Source organism: Heteronotia binoei, chromosome 6, assembly GCF_032191835.1.
Source record: "Heteronotia binoei isolate CCM8104 ecotype False Entrance Well chromosome 6, APGP_CSIRO_Hbin_v1, whole genome shotgun sequence".
Taxonomy (NCBI): Eukaryota; Metazoa; Chordata; class Lepidosauria; order Squamata; family Gekkonidae; genus Heteronotia; species Heteronotia binoei.
The window spans coordinates 103,551,389-103,571,461 of NC_083228.1; the positions used below are offsets into that span (position 1 = coordinate 103,551,389).

A 20,073-nucleotide genomic window follows, 5' to 3' on the forward strand; every position below is an offset into this window, starting at 1 on the left:
ACAAGCTGGAACGGTAGAGAAACCCCCCCCCCTGGCATCTTCTTAGACTTAAGATGGCGACAGACGGCAGAGAGAGAACCGTGTAAGAAGGAACTTGGAAGGCATAGCAGACAACGGAATACGAAAAAATTGGAGTAAGGTCTTTGGAAGCAAGAAAAACGGTTAGAATCTGTGGAAAAGGTCCGTTGGAGAGTTTAGAAGGTGTAAAGGGGGAAGAGACAGTTTTTAGCTGTATTTAGCGGCTGTATCTTCCCTGAAGAGTGGTTAAAAACGACTTACACAAAAGAAGGATTTAAGAAGATTAGAAGAAAAGAAGATTTGTAAAAAAGAAGAAAGAAAGACAGGGGAGAAAGAAGAAAGAAGAAAGAAGAAAAGGGACTGTAAAACTAGACCACTGGTGATTATTGGTTACTGGCTATTATATTAAGACATACAATCTGTTCATTCAAGGAAATTAAGAATATAAGTAAAGAGGGGGAATCCCCATTTTGTACTGAGCATATATTGAGTAATAAGGCTGTGGGAACTGATGGGATGAATGATTAGGGGTTTGTAGTTGATTAATTGGACTAAATCAGACTAAATTAATTTATTGACTTATTAATAATCTGATGAGCTGACTGATTAATTAATTAATTGATTCATTGATTTATTGATCTATGCTTTGATTGATTTCTACTGATTATTGATTATTGATTATTGACCATTGTTGCCGAGACTGATATTATTGATATTAATTTGTTTCGTCTGAGCTGCTTGAAATTGAAGTTTGAGGAGTAATTATTGGTGCCAGAGCGGGCTCAGGCGTTTAGAACCTAGTAGAGCACAGATTAGGTGTGCAGAATATAGAGTCCATACTAATCTAGAGGTCTCAGGTGCTCTGTCTAGATTTGTCCCTAAAGTAGATTACTGGGAAAGCTATTAGGAGGGAAAGACTAGAAATGGAAACTAAAATTAAAAAACTGGGTCAGGCCACTCCCCCACAAGGGGGGAGCAAAGTAGGAACATTTATAGGTAACCAAGATCCAATAGAAAAGCTCCAAAATATAATGACGGCTGGATTCAAACAGAATCAAGAAGCGCTGGAAGAAGTCAAGACACAACTGTTAACTGAAATCAAGAAAACCAATGAGCAGGTTGTGGAATTTCAGAAACAGCTACTAGTTAATACCCAACAAATGCATGAACTCTCAGCTAAAGTTAGGGATCTTCAAGAACAAGAAGAAATTACCTCTGCAGATATACAGGAAAATAAGGCCAGTATGTCTGAGTTAGAAAATAGGGTCGCCAGACTCGAAATGGAAAAATCTGCGTATATTCTTAGATTCCAAAACCTTCCTGAGGAAAAAGATGAGAATGTAGAGAACAAGATTGTGGATTTGTTAAATTCAGAAGAAGAACAAGAACTTTTGAAGCAAGGCAGATCAGAAATCGAGTGGGCCAGAAGAGTGTCTTCGGCGTATACCAGGAAATTAAACATTCCTAGAGAAATCCAAGTTAAATTCATCCGTACTGCGATATGTGAAAACATCTTGAGTTCAATTAAAAGAAAACCCTTGATTTGGGAGGAAAAAGAAATTAAAGTTTTAAGAGACATCCCTTGGTCTATAAGAAAAAGAAGATTTGGTTATAAAAAACTGACTAGTTGGCTCATGAAACACTCAATACAATACAAATGGTTAATTCCAGAAGGACTCTTCTTTATGTATCAATCCAACAGATATAACATAACATCAGTTGAAAAAGCGGAAGACTTCTGGAGGAAACAGATAGAAGGACAATGCCAAGATTCTGACTCAACGGAAGATAGAGAAGAAGAAGAAGAGGAGCACAAAGGACAGGAAGGAAGAGACCAGCGGGAGAAGAAAAAAGAAAGAATAAAGACAAGATCACAAACCCAAAAAAGGCAGAAAAAACCGGTAGATGATTATTCAACGGTGAAATGACGACAAAACCCGGAGTCCAGATTTTTTCAGTTAACATAAATGGCCTTAACGAACCAAAGAAGAGGAAAAGACTGTTTTTACAATTACAGAAGACCGGAGCTCAAATAATATGCTTACAAGAGACTCATATAAAAGATGGCGATGCAAAATATCTTCAGAACAAAAAATTAGGCCAACTCTATCATTCATGCGACTCAAAGAAGAAAAGAGGTGTAGCCATTTATGTGAAAGAATCAATACCAGCTAAATTGTTATTTAAAGACGAAATTGGTAGAATCATAATGATCGAATTGGAACTAAACGGGAAAAAAATAATTTTGGCTAACATTTATGCCCCGAATAACAATCAAGAACAATTCTTTGCTAAGCTCCATGAAAAACTAATAAATTGCAATTTACAGAATCTGTGTATTGTGGGTGACTACAACGCCATATTAGATATTGACAAAGATAAGAAATATGGGAATACCAAGGGGAAAAAAACTCGAACTCAACTCCCGAAATCCTTTTTTAAGCTTGCTGATGAGTACAACCTGATTGATGTATGGAGGATGAAAAATCCCCAAACAACTGACTTTACATACTTTTCTCATGTACATAATAGTTGGTCTAGGTTGGACATGTGTTGGCTATCTGCGTCTCTAGGATGGTCGGTTATTGAAGCTAACATCAATCCCAGATCTTATGCCGACCATAACCCTATACAGATTATCTTGAAAGATTCAGTAAATAAACCTCGCTGGACTCTTAATACACAAATCCTAAAAGAAGAAGCATTCTTAGAGAAAGCAAAAAAGGATATCAAGATGTTTTTTGATTGTAACTTAAAAAAGGACACCTCAGTACAAATAGTTTGGGATACGTTTAAGGCCTTCTTCAGAGGGATGGTGATCAGCTATACAACCAAAAGGAAAAAAGAACGGATGAAAGCGTACAACGATTTAGTGGCTGAACTGGGAAATTTGGAAAAACAACAAAAAAATAAAAGTTCTAAAGAAGTATTAGTTAAAATATATAAGACTCAACATGAAATAAATTTGCTGTTAATGGATGAACTTGAGAAGAAAATAATATGGGCCAGACAAAATTACTTCGAAAACGCCAACAAACCGAGTAGATGGTTGGCATACAAACTAAGAAAAGAAAGGGAGAAGAAGGCCATAAGAGTGCTTAGAAATGAAGACAATGAAGAAGTAACCGAAAAATCTCAAATAAATGGAATTGTTCAAAGATTTTATCAGAACCTATATAAGAGACAAGAGATCGCACCTCAGACCCAGGAAGAGTTTATTAGTAAGCTTCGGACCAAGAGTATATCAGAAGACCATTGCAAGGACTTGGAAAGTAACATCACAATGCATGAAATAACTGAGGCATTGAAAATGCAGAAACCTAATAAAGCCCCTGGGCCAGATGGCTTACCCATTGAAGCTTTCAAAGCTTTTGAAGAGAATTTACTCGTTCCTTATAAATACTTGATAGATGAGATCCAGAAATCTGCCAAACTTCCCTCCTCATGGAATGAGGCTCTGATATCATTAATTTATAAGAGAGATTTGGACCCTATGGACATACGTAATTATAGACCGATCTCACTTCTGAATTCAGACTATAAGATTTTCGCAACAATCCTGGCTAATAGGCTGAAGAAGATTGTCCACACAGTTATTAATGAAGACCAAACGGGATTTGTCCCCGACAGAGCAATACGGCAAAATACAAGATTTTTTATAGACATATTAGAATATTACCGATTACACCCAGGGAAGCAGTTCGCCGGAATTGCACTCGACGCTGAAAAAGCGTTTGATAATGTAAATTGGAATTTTATCGTAAAGTCTGCCCAGACCATCGGATGCGGTCCGAATTTTATTAAACTAATTCGAGCTATATATTCCAACCAAAGCGCTAGAGTCAATATCAATGGAAACTTGTCAGATCCGATCAAAATAGAACGGGGGACAAGGCAGGGATGCCCACTGTCCCCCTTACTATTTATACTTACTCTGGAATTATTATTAATAAAAATAAGAGAGGAAGATGGAGTCCAAGGGGCCAATATCAAGGGAGAAAGATATAAGGTTCGGGCGTACGCAGATGACTTACTTCTTACACTTGAGGACCCAATGACTTCAATTGAATACCTGATGAAAGTTTTGGAAGAATATGGGAAAATTTCTGGATTCAAAGTTAATTTTCAGAAATCGAAATTCCTGGCACAGAACATGACCAAAGAAGAGATAGAATTGTTGGAAAAGAAATCAGGATTTTGTTACGAGAAGAAAATTAAATATCTGGGAATCCACTTTACTAACGACTTAAAAACTCTCCAAAGGGATAACCATGATAAGCTTCTTACAGAAATCAGAACGGATTTAAATAGGTGGAAAGACCTACAGATCTCATTGCTTGGTAGAATAGCCACGATTAAAATGAACATCTTGCCAAAAGTCCTATAGCTGTTCCAAACAATACCGATTATTCTATCTCAATCCTTCTTCGTCCAACTGAATAAGCTCATCACTGCATATATATGGCAAAATAAAAAGCCCAGAATAAAATTAAAAATACTGCAAGATAGCGTTTCCAGGGGAGGCTTCGCTTTGCCCGATTGGAATTTATATTATAAGGCATGCTGCCTGATATGGATAGTAGATTGGTTTACATTAGAAAATAAGAGATTATTGATATTAGAGGGCACCGGACTAAGTAGAGGCTGGCATCATTATTTGTGGTACTCTCCTCCCAACAGAGAGAATATATTTCATAGACACGAAATCAGGAAATCACTATACAAAGTTTGGATAGAGTATAAAAGTATGATTTATCCTAGGACACCTCTATGGCTATCCCCAGTAGAGGCCTCGTGTCATCCAAACTTATATGCCTGGGGTGCCAGTTTCAATTACAGAAGTTTATTAGATGTGGACTGTAATTTGATTTTGAATGAAAATGTCAAACTGGACTGGTGGCTTGAAAATCAAACTAAAGCGAAATATGGGCGAGATAAAGAAAAGGGCTTTATTAAAACAAATTTGGAATTTGATATTATAATAGAGGGCAGACAAAAGCTTATCTCCAAATTATATAAATGGCTATTAGAAATCAAATTAATAGGAGAAGTCGTAAAGGAAAGTTGGATCAAATGGTTACGAGACTTTGGGTATAGTGTTGAGTTGGAATATTGGGAGAAAATTTGGACTCAAAACTTAAAGTTGACAAGATCAGCCCTCTTTAAAGAAAATATCTATAAGATGGCACATAGGTGGTATTTAACACCAGAAAGACTAAGTAAGATATATCCCAATTATTCTAATGCTTGCTGGAAATGTAAAAAGGTGAAGGGATCTCTATATCACATTTGGTGGAACTGTGAAATAGCCAAAAAGTATTGGGCTTTAGTAAACATTTGGACACAGAAAATATTAAAAATCAATATTTGCCATACACCTGAGTTGTACCTACTAAATGTATGTAAAGGGAATCTAACTAAATATGACAAAAAACTTCTACTACATATAATAACTACCGCCAGAATTCTTTACGCTAAGTACTGGAAAAATTCTCAAATACCAACCAGAAATGAATTTGTACAGAAAATATTAAGAGGCTGCAGAAATGGATAATCTTACTGTTAGATTAAGAGGAGGCAACTTGCAAGAATCAAGAAAGACCTGGAATAAGTTATATCAATGGATAAATAAATTAGATAGTTAAGAAATAAGAATTGTGTTAGATATTACCTAGATGCTCCTTGGGGGTGGGGGTGGGGGGGCAGGGGAAGTAGTGGCGGGATAAGATTTTCGAATTGTGTGTAAATGGAATTATGAAATGTTCAATTCGAATGCTTTTCGAATTGTTTGTAAATGGAATTATGAAATGTTCAATAAAACCTACTTTTATTTAAAAAAAAAAAAAAAAGAGTAAACATAGTTATTTTACTTACAAAAGTGTCCTCCAGCATGTTGGCTCAAAGCCAAGAGATTCATATTAACTGCAGGCAGGTGAACTGAGGGGTCATCAGAATGACTGGAAACCCATGGCAAACACAGCATTCCAAATAAGTGTCCAATAATCTCATCATTAAGGTGGACTTTTACTTTGATGGGGGGGGGGGGAGGAGAAAACACCACACTAAATTAACTTGTGAAACAGAGGACACATTTTTAGAAGAACATTCTGGGGTATGAAAAGGCAGTACTAACAGTACAGTTGTAGGCAGAGTTGCGCCCTTCTAAGTTCACTGAAGTCAATGCACTAAGAAGGGTGTAACTTTGCTTAGAACTGCATTTCTAACCATATTAAATTAGGGAAGGATCACTGCTAAACAGCCCTTCAAAGACATACTTAGCAAATAGGAAATCCCATTCCCATATTCAGTCTTTTGCATCTCCAGTTGAAGGAATTACAGTTAACAAGGTGACTGAGCACCTAGTGCTTGTACTACTCCAAGCTTTTTTGGATAAAATGGATTATTTAGACCCAGTCCACTTGTAGGTGTGTTCCTGAAACTGAAAAGGCCTGAGTTCACAGTAATGCCATTTCTTTTGAGAAAGAAAGCGTAACACAACCCTGTTGATTCTTCTGAATCTCTTGGCAAATTTCAATACCATCAGGCATGGGGTACCTCCTGCACCAATAGGTTAGAATGGATCCGGAGGCATCATACTGAGGTAGATCTGATCATTACTAGCCAAACTACCAGAAGATGATGCTGTACAAATACTGCTCTTGGCATTTAACCACAGGGTCTCAGAGAGTTCTATTTTATCCTTCATACCATTAAACATTTCCATGCAACAGCTAGGTGAGCTATCTGGAGACTGAATGAGGCATAATAGGAATCATCTGCAAAACTCTTTCTCCTTTTCAGAAGAGTCAGGCAAGACAGCAGATGAACACATTTGAGTAGGTAATGGGCAGGATAGCAACTATTAAACTGAAACTCGATATAGTTAAGATTAAGGTTCTGTTGGCTGACAATAGTGAAAAGAGGAGTAGTCTGCATTGGATGGGGTTACACTATCCCTGGAATATCAGGTTAATTGGTGGCAGATATTTTTAAACCCAACACTCCAGGTGACCATTCAAGTTTTCTCTGTGGTATGCACTGCCTTGGTTTGCCAGCTACATGCCTTCTTGTAAAAGCAAAATCTAGCAGCAGTTAACTACTACAAAAATTCAGGGTGAATGCACTCTTCATTAAGTAGTACAAGCCAATTAAGTGTCAGCTTAAGTAACAGCAGAGGTCAAAAGTTAATTGCTATTATTTTAAAGGGTATCTCACCTTGCATATAAAGTAAGGCATCAATGACCTTCACCACTCTCTGAATCACTTGCTTTGAATCACTTGAAGTGGCTTCTAACAGCTTCCAACAGACTTTAAGTACTCGCAAGATGAACTCAGAAGAAATCCACATTAACTGTACAGGCTCTCCTGATTTTGAAGGCAAACCAGCACTACATTTATGACATTGTGAATTACACAGATGGCTGACTTGATGACCTAAACTGTTAAGAAAAAGAATGGGACATCACCTAACCACTCATGGCTTGATAGCCCATTGTATTATTGCAATACAACTGCAGTTGTCAAAATGCAAAGGTAGAGAACATTCACTTCTCAGACAACTGAATGATTTTAAACCTTGCCAATCACACTCCTGGATCTTTCAAAATCCTTCTACAACTAAATATTCCAACACACTGTACATTTTTTCCACCTAGATATCTGAATACAGACAATCGTAAGGAGAATCCCGCACTAAAGAATTTATAATTTATTGAAGCAAAAAGCTGGCTTAGTAATAAATGATTGTTTCTACAGAGCATTTTGGCGAAAAATCAACTGCCATAATTTCATATTTTACTGTGAAAAAATAAAAAGTATATAAACATTTACAAAAGCAACTTCACAGGTCTCATCCACGTTTTACATATAGAAATGTTCATTTTGATACTTCTACCTGCTGATATCTTGTGTAGCGTGTACTGTACACAAAGCACCCAGTCGCAGCATTAAAGCAATTCCCTCTACAGTTTGTAGAAGTTCCTCTGTCAGAGAGTCTTGTTCCAGGCGAGACAACAGAGATTCAGCTTTCTTGCAGGCAGCATTCCACAGCATGCTTTTCATTTTCATATTCACGAGAGTAGGCCTATGCATCAACATTTTATTTTAGAATATTTTTGTTTCTTATTTTAAAAAAAGATCCTTTATGTTAAATCTGAAAACCCAACAGTAGAAGATAGCTAAACTGAACTTTAGCTTTTATCTTTTCACCCACAATAGTAAAGAATTTATTTCTGCAGCACAGTTTATTTATGAAATAGCAAGGTAAATATTCAAGGGCACAGGCAGCCCCACAACTATGAATCAGATTAAAAGCTACATCAGTGCAATCAGTAACATCATTCACTGTGACTGAGGAATCATATGATTTTTTTAAAATTTGGGCAATGCTCCTTGCAGCACTACCCATGTATTTAGGACTGAGATTTTATTCACATTAAATGTGAGTATATCAGCTTAAATTAAAGAATATTTTAAAAGCCAAAATGAAAAAGCATCTCTTAAATATCCTTTTTGATCTTAAAGAAGAGTTCAGTAACACAGCAGTTCTATCTTTTACTTATTACTTGGTAACATTTCTACAGAAATGTCTATTGAATTACAACAACATACTCTGCTGATGCAGGAAACTTTTTCGAATGCTTTAACGACAGGCTTAGTCGTATCCTTTTTTCTGGAATTTCATCACTACTACTGCTGTTCCATCCATCGGCATCAGAAGTCTCTGGATAGTTAGTACCATGAAGCTCCTGAACGATTTCTGCTGCTTCAGTCTTCAAGGCAACATAAAGTGGACTCAATAGATACTAAGGCAGATAAGAAAAGAAACATTCCTCAGTACTTCTGCACAACTTTATATTTCTTACATATTCACAGACGGTCTCAGCTTTATAAACAAAGAAAGAGTGGGTGTCTGGTGATGTAGCATATACATATTCTGAATAAGGACATCATCATAAAAACAACCATAGATAAGTCCCTGTTTGTATAGATTTCCTCAGAATTCAATACATTATTACAGACCAATAGTTGTGAGGTCAGTTTTTTAAAAAAAACTTTTGATGTTTAATTGTAAATTAGAAGTCAAGCCATTTTATACACAATACATTAATATTTTGGTCTGGGAATTAGCATCTACATACCCAGAGTCAAATGTTCCCCCTGAGCCTTTCCAGAAACCTCTGAGAAATAAGAGATGTATTCATGAAATGGTAGCTACAGAAGCAAAATTTGCCTGCTTTCAATTGTTTGCCAGCATTTTGTGCTACCCAACCTTCATCAGCTACATGCTACCTATCCTTTCTGAAATGTTAAAGGTATTGTTAACTCATTCTTTCATCAATTAGTAGCGTCTTCATGTTCAGAAAAGTATATAGAAACCTACAAATTTTACAGCAACAATACATGCTACAGTAGACACTGGTTCCCAATTTCAATGTTGTACAACAACAACAAAAAGGAGGGAGGGAGGGAGGGAGATGAAAGCAACACAAATTTTCTTACTCTATTTGCAAGAAAAGAAGTATAAATGTAGGGATCAAAATCTAAGCCTGATGTTGGCCCTGCTTAGATTACTGTAAATTAATAAAAGCACAGTAGGTTGTATTCTATTGCTGTGCCAGTGGCACAATGTATACACTTTTGTGCAAATAGGAAATTGAAAGTGCTGGCCATCTTTTACTGCATTGATCTTTTATAGAGATCTTAGGTACACTTTCATTACTCTTCTCCTCCAAAACATCCCTGGTGTATCAGAGGAATCAAATATTTCCCTTCTTCTAATCCCCTGATTATGGATACAGTCACTAGATTTTGTATAGCGGTTAGAGTCCATCATAGTTCTGTATTAATTTAATGACTTATATTTGATATTTTAGTATCATATGTATAACTTTTCACTGTAAACATTTTTGGTACTGTATGTATTTTTAGCACTGGTCTTTGACTGTAATATATTCATTTGTTAATTCAACGACTGTAATATATTCATTTGTTAATTCAACGACAACGACAGTAGTTCTGTTGGAGGACGACAGTCCTCCAACAGAACTACCAGACCAGGCTCTTCTACAGTAGGACATAAATAGGTAACCCACAAACATCTACTCCATGCGCATTTTCTGGAATAGTTATTTGCAAAAACCTTAAATGCAAACACATCAAGCAACAATTACATTGTTCCATTTTACATTACTCACCTCTTGCTCTGCCTTGCTTCCAACTGCAACAATGAAAAAGCTGCAGATGCTGTTAATTCGAGCCCTTCTAACTGGAACAGCAGATTCATATCCAGCTGGCACAAACTTCAGGAAATACTTTAGTATGTGACACAGTGCTCCTATCACTTTCTCAGAAGGCAGAAGCCTGAGTGCATCAGCTTCAAAAATTGCATGGATCTTCTCCAATAATATGTTTAGATAGATAGATTCAATTTTCCTATGGGCATTTGCTTCAAAAGGAAACAGAGCCCTCACTAACCCTAACAGTGGTTCTTCATATATCTCCAACTGTGCAATGTCCACTTCATTAATGGACTGTAACAATCCAAAAAGAATGAAGAAGAAATTGCTAGCTAGTTGTTCAGGGGGTCCTCCTAATTGGACCAATTCTGTTAGAAAGGTCATGCCCCATGCTTTGGTTTTTGGACTACCATACTCCAGTAAAGAACACCCTATTCCCCAAAGGGTGATGTCCTGTCGTTTAAAAAACACATCAGAAGCTATATTAGTAACAATTTTTATCAGGGTGACCTCCAAGCATTCCACATTGCTCATGCCCATCAGCTGTAAGGGGATGGCACTTAAATAGCCCGGATGTATTTTGCTGTTGCTTGCAAATCTGTTCACAACAACAGGCCAGCTCAATAAATCGCCTTGTAGGTGTCCAGTTGCATTTCTTTCATGAAGTAAAATCAGATCTTGAAGCAGATGCAGCAATTCTCTTGTGAGCAAATTAAACACAGCACAGTTCTTGACTTTGAAAAGAGACAACAGGGAACAAATGACATTACAGATGTTCTCATGTAAAATGTCACAGTTTGGACTGGCAGCAATTCTCAAAAGTCTTGCTATGATCCATTTGGTAAATTCTGGACAAAAAAAAGCATAACGCCACAAGGGCATGTTATTACATAGGCTGCAATTCTACATACACAAACTTGGGAGTAAGTACTATTGAACATGGAGACTTATTTATGAGTAAATCTGCACAAGAACAAGCTGTAATTTTTTCATATGAAGCAGCTCCAAATCCAGCATCATGTTTTAGTCAGATAATTTCTTTCAAATATAATATACATTAATACCACTATCCATTGTAAGCCGCAATATAGCTTGAAATACTGCAGCACCTTTGAGCTTAGACTGTCACTGAAGCCAACCCCACATCAATGACTGCTTGCCATTGATAGATCTGAGCTATTTGAACAGATCACAGAGACATTCTTCTCTTCCACAAACACATTCAAATCAGTCCTGGATTCCACAGAAATACAAGTGTCCATACATACCCTGAGAATCTTGTTGGTCTCTAAGGTGTCACTGGACTCAAATCTAGCTGCTGCTGCAAACCAACATGGCTACTCTCTGAAACCATCCTTAACTTAAGTCTCAAATGGCGTCTTTTTCAGTACTATCAATTCTCAGCATAAAAGTATTACAAGGAAGGAAAAAATAATCCAAATTAAGGATTCTAACATTAGACCAGATGTTCTTTTCTACAAATTTACACTGCTTATGGTTATACTGGTGTATCAAATATTTTAGTTTACAATATGCAGTTGGAGAAGATGGCAAAAAGATATTGTCTTTCGTTCTGTCTTGCTCCTGAAATTCAAAGATGACAACTAGGGAAAGGAAAACCACCACCACCAAAAAAGTAGTTTTTGGATTCAGATTTCACAAAGGGAACAAATACTGGTATTCAGGAGTATTCAGGTTCCCCAGGACATTTTGTAATTTGGATTTTTCCCAAGATTCCAGAATTATTTGGGTGCCATTACTAGGGGACATGGGGGAGGGGGAACCACCGGAGTTGTTGTTTTTCAACTAAATAATTCCAAAATTGCAGGGAATCCATTACTGCCTGCTGAATGAAGAACCATCAAGCTTCCAGCAAACTGGACCAAGGGGTTCAATTCTACAGGCCCCTGAACAAAGTGCTCCCCAAGCCAGGAGGCTCTGTCATGGACCCACCCACTGCTAGAGCTGCCACAGCATTCCTAGAAGCAGAGAAGGAGATGAGCTAGGGCAGAGGCCTGGCCCAGGGATGCGTACCTAGAAGCCCAAAGACTTCCTTCTGCTAAGGAAGCATCAGAAGAAACCAGTAAGTCACTGCAGGATCTGGGCCCAGGCCCTAATACTCAAGAATAGAGGAACTGACTGAACTTGACATATGAACCAAATGCTGGACCCAGCATCACCTGCAGGGAACCTCCCTATATAACCCTGTAGTGAAGCCAGCATGGAATCAGCTTGCTGATAAGCCTATCAGTTGCTTGAGTCCTCTGAATCTTGCCTTTAGACCTGTCTACTAAACCCTGCTTGCCAGGTACTGTTGCTGTGAAACTCTGTAACACCCAGGGCCTTCCCTCCTGCTTGGTATGCAAGACAAATTCTGAGTTTAAAGTTTTAAATCTTGGGAACAGTGTTTTTTCCTGACTCCCCAACACAGACTGAAAGGATGCAGGCACACACATATGATCACTCAACTCACTGTCAAAGTCCAGAGCTAAGTAGCTGAAGTGCAGCAAGATGACCTTCCAGAAGACCAATTGCTCAAATATGAGGCAGGCAGCAGAAGAAATCCAAGGCACAGACAGACCAGAGCAGCAGGAAGCATGCCACCAGCAGCACTCAAAAAAACCCTTGGAATCAAGCTGCAGCCAGGTCCTTTTATCGTCTTTGCCCAGGGTCAGAAAGTTATGGGCTGAGGTGGAACAGGCCTGCTCTGGCCTGCAGGCCTTTTCCACCCTGCCCCGCAAGGTTTTTCAACAGCTGGAGAGGTTCTCTCTCTCTCCAGTAACTCACACCACCACCTGACCTTTGCAGGAATTACTCACTGGGAGGGTCAAGACTCCCAGCTCCCCTTCCAAGTTCAGAGGTTTTGCCTCTGTGTCTCCTGCTGCCCAGTGCCTGGTCACCATGGGGACCATTTGCTGCCTTGTGCATTCCTGGAGGAATAGCCACTTGCCAACTGACTGCCTTTCCCCAGCACTTCTTTTAAAATAGCATGTCCAATATGCTGGAGATATATGTGGTGCAGAGAACCACTACCAGCATCAAAAGTTATAAAGTATTTATTTTTAAAAAATATTCACAAGCATACTTTTAGCACAGCACCAGATTGAGCAAGGGATTCAAAAGAAATGGGTTGAATGCTATTCTTCTATCACTCTCTCTATACATGCCCTATCAGATGTTAAAATATAGGACAGGTTCCTTAACCTAAGAAATTACAGATCTTTACCTCAAAGTTACCTCAAAGTTCCATCCAGCTCTTCCAGCCAGCACATGGTTAATGGCAGCCTCCTCCAGACCTCAGTTAAAAGTTCTGCCTGCTCTAATGGTCTCACTCCTTGCTCCTCTGAGTTTTATCAGCTCCGTTTCCCCATCCCCTGACCAGGTTAGGCCAGTTTTCCTGAAGTCTCCAGAATCTTCCTTCCTGAAATCTCTCTAGTATTTAATTCCTCCAAACCTCTCTGCTCTGCTTGGGTTGGGGACTGGTTAGACCTATTAGCATTTGTATGAAGATGGGCTGAGGTAAGTCTGGAAAGCAAATGAATTGATTTCTCCCTCTCCTGCCTGTTCTCTGTCCAGAGAAAAATGCATTTTTTTTTCATATGGACTATGACAGAATTGTCCGGATTGGTTAATTACAGCTCCCCCTAATGTGTGATCCAGTTGCCTGGGAGAGTTGCCTCCCTCTCCACTCAATCCCACTGCCCAGGAAACCTGTTTAAATGTCAGGGGAGCTGGGATTCTTTACCTTAAAAAGCTGCCCCAGGTATTCCCAAGTATTTTCAGTAATATTTTGGACCCAGATTCTGGTAATTGTCAAGACCCCCAATTATCATCCAGATACCAGAATCTACTTGAAAAATAATATTAACTGCTCCTTGTCAGTGATCTCAAAACTCTTAAGGGATTGCTAAAGTCATGCACTGAAACCTTTACTAAGACAGGTGAATCTGGGTTCAGATACTGTCAAACCATGATATAATTCACAATTAATTTCTAAAAATAATGGAAATACATATATAGCAGGTACCATTTATTGCACAGAAAGGGTTAAACTTACCAATACAGCCAGACTCTGTTTCACTTTGCTGATGAGTTCCTGTTAGGTTGATAAATATAAGCGGGGATGATTTCATGATGTGAAGAATAAAATCAAGCAACATTAGAGAACTGGGTTGAGATTCAGTTTTCTTAACAAGTTCCAGAGCCACTGAAAAAGAAGAATATTCACATTAAATCTCCATAATCTCACAGGTGATTTCTCATTTCAAGGCAAATGGTTGCACTTTGGCACCAATTCTGTAAACCTACAAAACTCAGTGATTGTAGCGCTTTTCATGCAAGTTTCTCAAACATGTTTTCTCCTTCAAATATTTTATTCAATATTTATGTTTCACTTATAGTCTGTCTTTCTCATGGCGGATTACAGAATTAGAAAACAATATAAAAAGGCCAGTAAAATATATGGAACAAATAATGCAATAAAAGTATATTACAAAACTAGAGAACAGATAAAAGCAAGATATCCAATAATCAGTATTTAAGAACCACTTGATTTTTTTTAGACACTAATAGCTCAATTGAACCTGGAACATGATAATCAGTAATCACGGGTAATATGCACACTCTGCCGAGTTTCCAGTAGTAATGAACTACAACATTCTGTAACGGCAAGAATTTCTGAGTTGCCTTAGTGAGATCAACAGCTGCTGACATTCAGAAAAATAAATATGGAAATTATGTGTTCATAATGCGGCACCCACGAGTGTCATGCCATTTGCTGATAACTTTTCTGCTGCCCAGTTTCTTCTAGAAAACAAAGGCTTCCTGTACTTCATTGGAGGATGTGCTTTGGAAAAACCCAGAAGAATCTTTGTGTCTTCAGCGACCAACAATTCAGAAACAGCTGTCTTCATCATAGAAAGATGCTTAGAATCTCTCACCACTTGGAGTCATGCATCATGGCGGTCATTATTTTGTTTCCATTTTTAGTAGTGCCCCCTATATGTTTTCAAAATTCCAGAAGTGCCCCCAAGCTCAGCAAGGTGAGGACCCCTGTTTTATCTCCAGGTATATGTTTTTAAAGAGAAACTTTCTCTTAGTGCAAAGTGTGTTATTACTTCTGTTTTAAGCACTCATGTGAAATGTGCTTCTGGATCATATCCACTGTGATGGTTCAAACATAATGCCAAACTCTGGGTTTGGCACTACATGAACGAGCATTCAATTCATTATTTCCATTTTAGTGCAAAATCCCACAATATTGAAACACCTTCCTCAGGGAGGTGTACCTGCTGCCTTCACTTTTGATCTTTAGGAAGCAGTTGGAGACAGTTTTATTTAGGACCACATTTGATTAATTTATAGGCTATCCTAAACTGTGTGTGTGTGTGTATATGTGTGTGTATACATATACACACTGTATTCTATTGTATGTATTTTACACTGTAAGTCACTTCCAGTTCTGTAAGGCAGAAAGGAGGCTACTAAATATGTGTTTTTTATAAATAACATTTTTATAATAAATAGTTATTATTTTTAATGGCATCATATTCAGTCAGAGGGACCATCCATCTGGCAATCTATCCACCTATCAAGAAATCCAGGGACATAAGTGGGGCATAGGTCACATAGGATTTGCCTCTTTTGAGCTTTTCAAAATATGGCAATTTTAGTAACCTGAGCTCATTTACTTACCAACATCTACATCCATAAGTATCCGGTCAATGAACTGACAGAGTATTTGTCTTGGTTTCTGTACAACAGTATTATATTCTTCGGGACTAGCACTGGAATTAAAAATAAGTTTAGTAGTTACATTGGTATTTTAACTTGAATGTGTTATTTTTTTAAAGGTTTAAAACTCTGTACAATAAAAGTATTTATACATATTTACTTCACTTATACCTCACCTTTTCCCCTATTAGGGAGGGATGGTGGCTCAGTGGTAGAGCATCTGCTTGGGAAGCAGAAGGTCCCAGGTTCAATCCCTGGCATCTCCAAAAAAGGGTCCAGGCAAATAGGTGAGGAAAACCTCAGCTTGAGACCCTGGAGAGCCGCTGCCAGTCTGAGAAGACAATACTGACTTTGATGGACCAAGGGTCTGATTCAGTATAAGGCAGCTTCATATGTTCAAATGAGGCTTACATCACTCTTATCTCCTCCATTTTATCCTCCAGATAAATGCTGGATTTCAGATATAGTGTCAACTTTTTCTTTTGAGAAAAAGTTGTTTCTATTCCACCAATGAATGAATTATCAAATGACATTATGTTATTCAGGATAATTCAAATTCAACCAGAAGGTAAACAAGCACTTCAAAAGGATCTCTTCAGATTGTTGGACTAGATACCTGAGATTCAATGTAAGTATAAAGTCATACACATAAGGAAAACGCTTCACTTATGCTGATATCTAAACTGAGGGTGCATTAATTAAATAATGCACTTTGCACCTGGATTTATACTGTATAATAATGGAAAAATCCACTTGCAAACAGTTGCCGTATGAAAGCACCCTATGACCACTCAAGGTAAAACTTGGGAGTTATTCCAAGATATTTTATCTAATGACCCTGTCATTGCATAAAGTATTAATTTAATATACTGTAACAACAGAGAAACAACAATAGCTATTTTAAGGAATGTTTTCTAAGAAGAAAAAAACACCAGCAGAACACTTTCAAAACTGGAGAGCCAGTTTGGTGTAGTGGTTAAGTGTGCGGACTCTTATCTGGGAGAACCGGGTTTGATTCCCCACTCCTCCACTTGCACCTGCTGAAATGGCCTTGGGTCAGCCATAGCTCTAGCAGAGGTTGTCCTTGAAAGGGCAGCTGCTGTGAGAGCCCTCTCCAGCCCCACCCACCTCACAGGGTGTCTGTTGTGGGGGAGGAAGGTAAAGGAGATTGTGAGCTGCTCTGAGACTCTTCGGAGTGGAGGGCGGGATATAAATCCAATATCTTCTTCTTCTTATCTTCAATTCTGTGATGCAGCTGCATTTATTTTCTTTTATATAGAACATTTCTATGCTACCTCTTCAGAGTCCTGCTCGAGGCAGTTTACAATTAAAAAACAGGGTAAAAAATGCAAGCCCTTTAAAAAACAGAATACTGTATGCAATCTGGTTTCTCTGTTTCAAAAAGCCTATTATACAACTAGAAACAGTTGGTTTCCAAAAGCGTACATAAGATTAATCTTGCTGTAATGAGAACCAGCGTTGCATAGTGTCAAACTTGGAAAGGAAGACCCAGGTCAGAATCAACATCAAGAAAGATCCAAACAGGCTGATTTTAAAATCATGGTTGTCCTTCAGAAGAACTCCATAAGAGAGTGCTGAATTAGAATTCATTCACAAATTCAAAGCAAGGTACTTCCCACGATTTAACAAAGACCTGTGATTCCTAACTTACTGCAGGTGCTAACTGTTCACGCATCTCAATCTTTATAGTTGCTAATTTGTTCTATACATTTCGTCTTACATTAGATTTGAGGTTTATTTTACTGCATTGACCGAAAGTGTCCAACACCACCACCTTCAATGTAAAACAACATCTTGCGCACTAAGGAGTGTGTAGGGCTCGCGCTCTCTCTCTCTCTCTGATACACCTGTTCTACTTGCAGTTGCAGGGGGATTTTCATGCGATGGAAAGTCAAAATAAATCCACATCCGCTGAGTATCTCAAGATTCTGCCACCTTGTTATCACTGCATGTAAACCAGACTTCGCTCTCAGAAGCAGCTATATAGTTCCCTAGAAGTGCGGGAAAAGGCCTCTGTGCGTGCAGAGAGGCTTGCTAACGAGCTTAAACGCGAAGTGAAGCCCGCTCTCTCCCCGCTGGGACCCGCAGAGGTTTGGCAGAACATTCAACCAAGCAACCAAGGGGCGCCTTTCCTTAAACCTACCTGCCCAGCTCCCTAAGGGCTGGAATCATGGAGGCCATCTCCAGCCCCTGGTCTGCCATGCTGACTATCTGTGCCCTCCCGGTGCCTCTCCCGCCAGCTCTCTTTCGACTTCGCGCTTCTCCCCGCCCATTCTCTCAGCTAGCGAGAACTGGGGACCTCGGACGGTGGCTGGCAGCAACCAAACAATCAACACGCGTTTCTGTTTTTCTCCCCGGTTCTCACAGTAGCCGCAGATTTCTGCGTTCGGCATTCGCTATGCGCGCTAGGCATGTTGGGAGAGATAAATAATAACAATTAAACAGAAATAGGTTAATATTAGATGCAGATGGAAGACCGGGGTGAATGACAGGGAAACCACGTATTTAGGCTGCATACCAAATTCGTTATATAACTTTAGCTAATAAGCAGCCTGATGTTGTGAGTATTGTATTTACTTGGTAGTAATTTACCACGACGCGTGCCCCACGTACATCTTCCCAAGCAACCATTAACCATGATGAATAATAATAGTTCGAGAACTATTGCTGCCTCGTTGACAAGAAACAGTGATCAAAAACAAAAAAACTATTGTCCTCAAGCGGTCAGCCTCTAGCAGATTTCAGTTTGAGGCATTTCTGGTGCTTATACCTTCTTGCGCTAGAGGCTCTAGATCTTATTTATTAATTTATTATTAATTTATTTTATTTATATCCCATCCTCCCCACCGAGGCAGGCTCAGGGCGGCTTACAACATAAAAGCATAGAACAATAACATTAATAAATATTAAAATACATATTCAATAATTTACAGTAGTTAAAACAAGACAGTTAAGACAAAGGAACAGAACCTCCCACTCCCAGTCCCAGATGTGCAGAGATGATGATGGGTCGTGGTTAGGAAACATGCCCATATGGCCCTTTGCATCTCAACAGCCACCCCACCTGGGTTGTTCCCACCTTTCAAGGGTAGTTGACTTTACAGTGATCTCTGCAGAGAAAGACATGACAGTTCCTTGAATTCTGTAGCATCCTGTCCATCAAGCCAGCAAAGATTCTTAATTATGTGGCTTCATTTGGGGGAACCAGAAACTTGCTGTATCTTAAACTTGCCTGACTTGACCATAACCTGTCCATAGCTGCTCATGGAAGTCAAATACCTGCTGTTTTTCTTTCAGGCAAATCTCCATGTATTTTTATATGAAATAATAACAATGACCACAGGGCATTCAGTATGGCATGTAAAGGCAGAAGGATTTGTGACCATGCTGCAAAAAGCATTTTGTATTAGGTGCCTATAATATAGTGGGTTCAATGCATGGAAGAAGCAATGTAGTAGCAAGCATAGCTCTATTATTAAGTACAGCATGGCAAGGGCTGAACGCAAAAGACTGAAAAACTGGGCCAACAGGGCCAACTATATACACTTCAGAGGTCCTGCGCCAGCATGCCATTGGTTACCTCGTACATAACTGACACCAAAACCCGGACAACCTTGGCCAGGATCCAATTAGGGCTGCCGCCAAAGTTCTGTACAAATACCAAGTCACTTGTATCAAACCCATGGGGCACCCAGAGCACTTCTGGCAGCTCCTGTATGTCTAGGGCTCGGTCCAGATGCAACTGGTCTAGGAAGGTGGACAACCACCGGCCCATTAAGAGCTCCACCAGGCTGTGGCCAGTGGCGGTACAGGGTATTTCATGTTGGGCTAAGAGAACTCGGCTAGGCAGGCCTCCCAGTCCCGGTTGATGATGTGGCATGATAATTCCAAGTCGTCTGCAACATCCTCTTGGTTTATCCATTAGTGGCCGGATGGAAGGGGGCCGACATGATGTGTCGGATCAGGTTCTAGGCACAAAACTCTTGGAACTCACCTGACATTAAAGCTGTCCCATTGTCTGAGACGAGAGTGTCCAGCAGGCTGTGGGTGGCAAAAACGCAGC

At 39.1% G+C, this 20,073-nt stretch overlaps 1 protein-coding gene across 1 annotated transcript in view; it reads right to left on the reverse strand.

Moving 5' to 3' along the window:
* The window catches only part of ATR (ATR serine/threonine kinase), an 84,534-nt gene extending 66,231 nt beyond the window's left edge, over window positions 1-18,303 (reverse strand). The window contains exons 1-8 of the mRNA XM_060242298.1: window positions 18,154-18,303; window positions 15,951-16,042; window positions 14,314-14,463; window positions 10,215-11,104; window positions 8,629-8,822; window positions 7,913-8,101; window positions 7,234-7,457; window positions 5,893-6,045 (exon numbers count right to left, since the gene is read on the reverse strand). Of these exons, the coding sequence (XP_060098281.1) occupies window positions 5,893-6,045; window positions 7,234-7,457; window positions 7,913-8,101; window positions 8,629-8,822; window positions 10,215-11,104; window positions 14,314-14,463; window positions 15,951-16,042; window positions 18,154-18,212 (1,951 nt within the window). The 5' untranslated portion in view covers window positions 18,213-18,303. The remainder of the gene's footprint in view (window positions 1-5,892; window positions 6,046-7,233; window positions 7,458-7,912; window positions 8,102-8,628; window positions 8,823-10,214; window positions 11,105-14,313; window positions 14,464-15,950; window positions 16,043-18,153) is intronic.
* Between the last annotated feature and the right edge of the window lie 1,770 nt (window positions 18,304-20,073).